General features: G+C 45.3%; 1 protein-coding gene across 3 annotated transcripts in view; it reads right to left on the bottom strand.

Moving 5' to 3' along the window:
- si:dkey-103j14.5 (isoaspartyl peptidase/L-asparaginase) overlaps positions 1 to 8,974 on the bottom strand; it is a 236,651-nt gene that overhangs the window by 41,382 nt on the left and 186,295 nt on the right. For all 3 annotated transcript variants that reach the window (XM_064317171.1, XM_064317170.1, XM_064317172.1), the window contains exon 2: positions 4,335 to 4,531. In XM_064317171.1, coding sequence (XP_064173241.1) covers positions 4,335 to 4,470 — 136 coding nt within the window. In that variant the 5' untranslated portion in view covers positions 4,471 to 4,531. The remainder of the gene's footprint in view (positions 1 to 4,334; positions 4,532 to 8,974) is intronic.

Below are 8,974 nucleotides of genomic sequence, written 5' to 3'. Positions count from 1 at the left end.
GACACACGCACACATGCACAAACACAACACACGCAAGCATGCACAAACACAGCACACGCAAGCATGCACAAACACAGCACACGCATATGTACAAACACAACACACGCACGCATGCACAAACACGACAAACGCGCACATGCACAAACACAGCACACGCATATGTACAAACACAACACACGCACGCATGCACAAACACGCAATGCAACTGACACACAGACCCCTGACCACAAATGGTTGGAGGACAACCACGAAACGCAGGCCACATACACCATTGTACACGAAGTGACATGCACAAACACAACACACGCACGCATGCACAAACACAACACGCACGCATGCACAAACACAACACGCACGCATGCACAAACACAACACACGCACGCATGCACAAACACAACACGCACGCATAAACGCAACACACGCACGCATGCACAAATGCAACACACGCATATGTACAAACACAACACATGCACGCATGCACAAACACAACACACGCACGCATGCACAAATGCAACACACGCATATGTACAAACACAACACACGCATATGTACAAACACGACACGCGCACATGCACAAACACGACACACGCGCACATGCACAAACACGCACACCATTGTCAAACAACACATGAGGGCAAAAAACCTTGCCGTCTTCCATGTTTAACGTTGACAAGAACAGATGCAACAGCACACACGCATAATCACAACCGAAAGCACATGCAAAACAGACACGGGGCTGAATACTACTACGCATCCGCACATGACAACAAACAATCAGCTGCAACACATGCACACACGAACACACATGAACACAGACCAGCTGACAAACACCCACTCACAAATGCACACGATCACAACACACACATGCACAAACACAGCACGCATGACACACGCGCTGGTTCTTGTCGCAGCTGAGGGAAAATCCTTCTCTTTCGTGTTCAAGAACAGTGAATTTTGCTTTATTCCTAAATCCACCTCAATATGCAATAATGAGCTATGAATTACTATCTAGCGCATCCCTACAGTCAAATATCTGACTTTTATTTTAACTATTATGGCGGGGAGGACTTCTCATGATGTCCATCCCTCTTTTGATAATATTAGCTCGAGTTGATGTTTTAACTTCGACGCCAGCAACGTAGGAAGGCCTGTTTTTTTCCCCTCTGTAAGAAAGCTTGTAATCTTGTGTGTCAAAAAGGCAAAATTCTTTCCCTGCTTCACAAGAGCCCTCGCTCTCTTAAAATCCTCTCAGCTCAGACCAGACAGAACCTCAACTCCAACGCAGAAGCCCCTGCTGGGAAGCTATGTTTTAAATACACGTCATGGCCACTCAAAGGCCAGTCATTACAGACCCATTCACTGTAGAACAGAACAGCTTGCAGTGTGACACGGAGGTTATCCAACACTTTTGACTGAGGGGTGTTTCTGAGGAGGCATTTGTACCTTCCAACAAGAAAGCAGGGTAGCAAATCTGAACCGCTTCTGTAAGCATCCAGCTTTATAAATTATTATCACACACAAACATGCATGTGTACACACACACACACACACACACACACACACACACACATACATACATACATACACACACACACACACACAAAAACACTCACAAACACACGCACACACACTTGCTCTCACACACATGCACACACACACACACCTGAGGTAGTGGTAGCTGTGACCTTTGTATGTCCACCTTCTTTCAGAGGGAAAATGAATAATCTTTTGGAGAGTGAGTAACCTTGAGCTTCTACGTAGAAGATAAGAGGGCCAAATGCACTTGGGTAAAATCGTTCCAGAACCAGTTTTAGCTGTAGCACAAACTGCTCTAGCCCAGGTAGCACCTAGCCTTTTATGTACTGATTGCTTTTTCACATTAAAAGGAATTCTCCAGGTAGAGAGACGATGCAGATTCAACAGTGGTTTCACGGTCCCCGCACAATATCATCGTATACTTGACAGAAGTTTCCACGGCTATTTTTAAAAATTGAATATGATTTTTAATAAATGTACATATGTGCAAAGAGATTCAGCGATGAAAAGACAGCACCAGTGAGAAATATTTACAAGATGGTAATCGTGCATTTAGAGCTCTTAATAAAAGCACTTTCATATGCTTCACCATTATAGATATTTATCCTAAAAAAAATGTTATGTGCTGAAATACTTCCAATCAAAAAACACTGCACTGATTGTGGTTTATAATCTTTATTATTTATCTAAGTAAGGTTCTAACAGCGTGTCATTAAATAGAGAATAATGACAAAGGCATGGCAAATCAGATTAATTATAAATATTGCATTTATGGTAGGCTGATCTACCAATCTAACTAATCTAATTTAAATTACAGTGACTATGGAGAATTCACTAGGCCATTAAATTACCCAAATCCAGCATTTCTGTGTTTCCATTAGATTCAGACCACATACTTCCCATTGTTTTGCAATCAGAAAAGAGGATTTAAAATGGTCAAGGACACTTTCATTAGAAGAACTGTCAACATTAGCAGCCCCATTATGCTGTTCTGCAGCCTTTTCCAGGGTCGAGGGCAGTTATACAATGTTCATAAAACAAGAAAATAATGAGACAGCACAGGCTGGAGCATTTGAATGCAAGTTGCTGTAGGCAGACAGACAGACAGACAGGCAGGCAGAAAGACAGACAGACAGACACAGTCAGACAGACAGTCAGTCAGGCAAACAGACAGTCAGGCAGACAGACAGACACAGGCAGACAGACCGATGGACGGACACGCAGTCAGACAGACAGACGGACAAAAACACAGTTAGACAGACAGACGGACACACAAACACACAGTCAGACTGACAGACAGACGGATGAACGGACGGACGGATGGACAGAGAAACAGGCAAACACTGACTGCCCCTGCATTACATTACATTACATTATAGGTATTTAGCTGACGCTCTTATCCAGAGCGACTTACAACAGAGTAACCAAACTCAGGATCAAGTCCGCTTAAGTCCATTGAACAACATGTAGATAAAAAGCCTTTACTATGATGCATACAATAAGGAGAAACAGGATAGTCTGAACAAAATTTTGCATGAAGCTTCACCTCTGATGTAGATGCATTACAAGCTTACTGGTTTCCATGACAGCGTTTAAGGGTCAACCCACTGTTCCCCTGGGCTACAGTCACTCCGCCAGTCATGCCACAAGCAGCACAGGCCCACATATGTACATACATTCTGCCTCTCCTTCCATTGAGCACGTGCCCCGGAGAGGCTGTGAGGTCATCGGACTTGGCCCCGCCCCCCCGGTCCCCATAAGGCGGGCTGCATCAGGCGCGTATCGGTCCTGCCTCGCTGCAGGCGGAGCGGGCGTATGAAAGGGTCTCAGATGAAGCGTAGCTAGCGCTCCTGCGCTTCGGCGAGGGCTCTCTCCTTTTACCCGAACTGGCAGCGGGCCAGAGCGGACGCGACGGGGTTCCTGACAGGCTGGGGGTGTCTAATGAGCTGTCCCTGTTTCTGCTCCTCCTGTAACCCGATGACTATCCGAAACGCGTCTCTGCATCGCAGGGGGGTCATTACAGCTAGCCCGCTCCAAAGTGCAGCCTCCGCATTGTAACATAGACCCTGCTCTAGAATACAGCCCAAACTTCAGAGCATAACCCCACTCTAGAAAGTGGCCTCTACTCCAGAACATAGCCCCACTCTGGAAAATAGCCCCCACTCCAGAACATAACCTGATTCTAGAAAATAGCCCTTGACTCCAGAACATAACCCCACTCTAGAAAACGACCCCCACTCCAGAACACAGCCGCATTCTGGAAAATAGCCCCCACTCCTGAACACGCTGAAATGTAGTCTGCCTCTGGATCTGTGGTACCCACACTGGATCACGGCCCAGAGTAGCCGTTATCCCCATACAGGGCAGGAAGCTCTAGAGGAGTACCTGCTTCTACAACCAGCAGACCGTTGCATTTTCTCTTCTCATCTCTCCTTTAATTTCCTTGAAGCACACTGAGCTATAAAGGCACTACTGAATGGAAAAGGTGCCATATAAATGAAGCATCATTTTTATTATATAAGGGATAACATCCAATTCTCACAGATAGCACTGTATATGACCACATTACAATAAAGTTAAATTGACAGAATGCACTCTGAAAAATTAAACTTTGTGAGCAGAGTCTAATGTGACAGTGAACTGTGGGATTCCTGCTTTAACAGGCTCATAAGGCCAATCGAAACTGTTAGCGTTTGTCGTAAACTGAGAGGGAGAGCTCTTTAGCAGCGAACCTACGACTGCGCTCGCTTTTAACTGCGCGTTCGAGCGGCGTAAGGCCGAAGAGCGCGACCGCTTACCCGCGTCGAACGCCGGGTCGTCCTCCAGGGCCCTGACGGCCGTTTCCACGGCGTCCAGAGCGGTCCCGCCCCTTTTCAGAACCCGGAAGGCCCCCACAGCAGCGGTCTTCACGCCGTTCGCACACGCCTCGGACATGCCGACGGGGATGGCCCAGGCCCCCCCGTGAACGACAACCACCGGTTTCACAGCCGGCTGCCTGCGACGAGAAAGAGAGAGAAAAAAAACAAGATCTAAAAATCTACATTCAACACAATGGAGCGGCTCGGATCTTTCCATTTGACACCCTAAATGTGATGCGTGAGGAACAAATCAGGGAGGCCCGGTTATTTGAATGCAGAACGGCACCCTGGGTAAATGTAGCTTTCACAGTTGGTCTCCCCGAAGAGAGGGAGCGTGAAAATGTGGCGTTGTTTACGGGAAGAGCCTTGACAGCTCGCTGTCATGTTCACTCATGTTCCATTAGGGAGAAGAGGAAGAGGGAGAGAGACGCGGAGGAGAGGTGGAGAACTTCCACAAACTTAATGCTCAGCGAGGTTACACTGGCCTCCTCAGCGAGGTTAAAATGGTCTCTTCGGTGAGGTTACTCTGGACTCCTCAGTGAGGTTGCACTGGCCTCCTCAGCGAGGTTACTCTGGCCTCCTCAATGAGGTTACACTGGCCTCGTCAGCGAGGTTAATCTGGCCTCCTCAGCAAGGTTACACTGGCCTCCTCAGCGAGGTTACACTGGCCTCCTCAGTGAGGTTACACTGGCCTCCTCGATAAGGTTTCACTGGCCTCCTCAACGACATTGCACTGGCCTGCTCAGCGAGGTTACTCTGCCCTCCTCAGTGAGGTTACTCTGGCCTCCACAGTGCGGTTACACTGGCCTCCACCACTGAAGTTACACTAGCCTCTTCAATGAGGTTACTCTAGCCACCTCAGTGAAGTTACTCTGGCCTCCGCAGTGCAGTTACTCTGGTCTCAACAGTGAGGTTACACTGGTCTCCACAGCGATGTTACACTGGCCTCGTCAGCAAGGTTACTCAGGTCTCCTCAGTGAGGTTACTCTGCCCTCCTCAGCTAGATTACTCTGCCCTCCTCAGCAAGGTTACTCTGGCCTCCTCAACAAGGTACTCTGGCCACCTCAGTGGTAGGGACCCAATTCCAGTTTTGCAGTGCTCAGCCTTGCTCAAGGCCACCCTGAGTTTAGCAGCCCCACTGCCAAAATCAGTGATACTGTGGCTCAGTCAGATTTACTTATGAAAATCGACATGAACACCGTTGTGTGACAAGTGTTCTCCGTTTCCCAATTAAGTAAAACATCTTGACATCCAGTTTCATGGTTTTTTTTCATGTCATGTTTGTGTGAGCTCATTCAGTCGACTACTCAATTATGAATGTGGACGTGTCATTGTCCAATTAAATGAAACCTCTCAACGTTACCTTTTCTCCCCAATTACTACAAAGATACCACATATTATTTTCGAGCACAACCCTATCAGCCATCATGTAGGAACAAGGTAAGATCACAGAATTTAGTGTCTTCTGTTCTAGCTGAATACAGTTCAGTGGCTTCGATGACACTGCCTGTGCTTGTGTAGTCTGGAAATAAGCCCTGCCAATCATATCAGAACAAATCAGAACACATCATGGCCAGTCTGGTTCAATGAGACACATTTCACATGCTGCGTCTACACTCTCTGAACACCAACATTTAAAACTGGGGTAGCACTCTTACAATAAGGTCACATGAATTGGCATTAACTAATGTAGTTCTTAATTAATTCATGATGCACAAATGACATTGATTAGACATAAAATTAACTTTTTATAGTTCATAGTTAACAAATACATTAACTAATGTATTAGTTACATGATTAGCAAAACAAAGGATAAATTCACTATAAACAGTAAAATACATTAACTGTTCATTTCAGTATGAATTGGCATTAACTAATGTAGTTGATAACATGGATTTAGCATGTACAAATGCATTAACAAAATTGTACAGATTCAGTAATTAGTAGTTCATAACTGCATTAGTTCATGTCAATTCATGTGACTTTATTGTAAAGTGTTACCAAAACTGCCAATGCCAATCTGTTTGCAGAGCGTCAAGATCTGAAACCAAACACGCAGTAAAGATTCATTAGAATTTAACATGTGTACCTTCGCCTTCAACTTCCTCTTGTGATACACTATCCGAGAAAACATTAAGAGCGCGACTGTAAATATAACAGAACAGATTAACAATAAAGATTAACTAATGACCTGTCAGACGGCTGCAGCCTTTCTGAAGAGGAAGGAGGCCATTGTGTTCTGCTGACTGCTGACTAACAGAGGTCATAAAAAGCACTGGTCTCAATGGACACAGTGATAAAGCAGATTAATCAGCAACGGCTAACCGGCAATATATAATCAGCCACTGTTACTTGAAATGGCTTTGGAATATATTACATTATCAATCCAAAAGGCCTTCATAATGTTGATATATATACAAATAAACTTATGTTCGCCAAGTGATTGGTTCCATGAGTGTGGTTGACTTATCCACAAGCTATCATGTCTTCCACACAATAATGATGCACAACACTGTTTCCAAAACAGTGCTAGCCTGTTTATGACACAATTGCAGCTCTAATTTTTTTTTAGGCATAGTACATCAATACAAGGAAATATTGTATTTGTGTATCTATTAATCACTCCCTAGCAAAAGTCTTGATTGTCTATCAAATATTTGCAAAATTACCAATTATTTATTGCTTCCCATTGTGCTTTTAGATGATATATAAGAAATTAAGTATGCTAAGTTTGCTATGTAAAAGAAGTTGTGTAAGTCACTCCGCATGCCTGTAATGTAATGTAATGTAATATAATATAAGTAGCGTGTAGAGTTCTATTTTAGCATGGAAGGTAATTAGCTATGTGCAGCACTAGGGGAAATCCACAAGCTAGGCTCAGAGAGCTGGTCTCCAGAGAAACCGATGCAGCAGCTAAAACTTGTGGAACTACAAGGCAAAGGAAAGTCCTGCTCGTCAGGCTTCTGTTAAAGGGACGGTTCACTGTGTGGAGGTTTTGATTTTTTATTTCTGCGCATGTTTGTTATTGGTGCAGAGAGTATTTGTGTGCGAAGAAGGATATCCTAGATATTCAAGCTACTGACAGTTTTAAATTGAAGCTAACATTATGGCCGACTATGAAACAGAAGTTTCAGCTGCGTTGTCTAACCTTATTTATTCAAAGCTGAATTTACAGATGGTGAACACCTGTCTGTGCAATACAGCAAGGAGCTCAATGTGAGCTCAACAGTGAATTCAAATAAAAAAAATGTTTATGGTGTAACCATGGGGAGCTCAGAGACTGTCTCGATTCCTAAAATGTACTATTTCCTATTTTCTAAGCTGACACTGTCTCTCTCTCCATCGTGTTTAAATAAGGTTTATGCCATCCTCAGAAAGCGTACACATCTTCACATTCCTGCAGACGGTCAGGTGATTGGGAATGCAGGAAATGAGCTGCAGAACAGCACATTAACCGGAACAGAGAAACGGCAGACGACGCGGGATTGCATTGTGAGGGCGTGATAATGAGATCCAAAAACATCTACACTAATTAGGAGTGAGAATATTGTTGCCTTGGTAACTGCGATGAGTGAGAGGGCAGGAGTCACCCTTGTGTATTTTAGAGAAGGGGGTGCAATTTGCACTTTTTTTATTCCGCAGGTCACTTTTCATTATGATCTGGAATGAGGGAAGATTTAGATACATTGCTAGCAAGGACGTTGAACGTTCTAAACAGAATGTCAGCACCAACACAACGTGAGAATATGAGATTTTGGACGAGATCACGTGTTCATGGCTGTGCGTATCTGTGTTCATACTGTATGTGCATCTCTGTGTGTGCGTGTGTGTGTGGGGGGGGGTGGCAGTGGCTGTGTGAGTGTGCGTGTGAGGCAGTGGTTGTGTGCGTGTGGGAGGCAGTGGTTGTGTGAGTGTGTGCATGTGTTTGAGTGTGTGTGTGAGATAGTGGTTGTGTGTGTGTGTGTACGTGCGTGTTTAGTATGTGTGTATGCATGTGTGTGTGTGAGGCAGTGGTTGTGTGTGTATGTGTGCGCATGTGAGGCAGTGGTTGTGTGTGTGTGTGCGTGTATGAGGCAGTGGTTGTGTGTGTGTGTGCGCATATGTGAGGCAGTGGTTGTGTGTGTGTGTATGTGTGCGCGTGTGTGAGGCAGTGGTTGTGTGTGTGTGTGTGCATATGTGAGGCAGTGGTTGTGTGTGTATGCATGTGTGTGTGTGTGTGCGTGTGCGTGTGTGCTAGGCAGTGGTTGTGTGTGTGTGTGTGTGTGTGTATGTGTGCGCGTGTGTGAAGCAGTGGTTGTTGTGTTGTGATGTGTGTGGTGAGTTGGAGGCAGTGTTTGTGTGTGGTTGTGTGTTCATATGTATGTAGCATGTTGTGTGGCGTGGTGTGTGTGTGGTGTGTGTAGTGGCGTGTGTGAGCAGTGGTTGGTGTGGTGTGTGTGCGTGTGTGTAGGCAGTGGTTGTGTGGTGGTGATGTGTGATGTGTGTGCGGTGTGTGAGGCAGTGGTTGTGTGTGGTGTGTGTGTTGTTTTGGTGCGTGTGTGAGGCAGTGGTTGTGTGTGTGTGTGTGTGTATGTGTGCGC

Source organism: Anguilla rostrata, chromosome 18 (assembly GCF_018555375.3).
Source record: "Anguilla rostrata isolate EN2019 chromosome 18, ASM1855537v3, whole genome shotgun sequence".
Lineage (NCBI taxonomy): Eukaryota > Metazoa > Chordata > Actinopteri > Anguilliformes > Anguillidae > Anguilla > Anguilla rostrata.
Note: the sequence above shows the minus strand (reverse complement) of the source record. Positions and strands in the feature narration are given on the sequence as shown.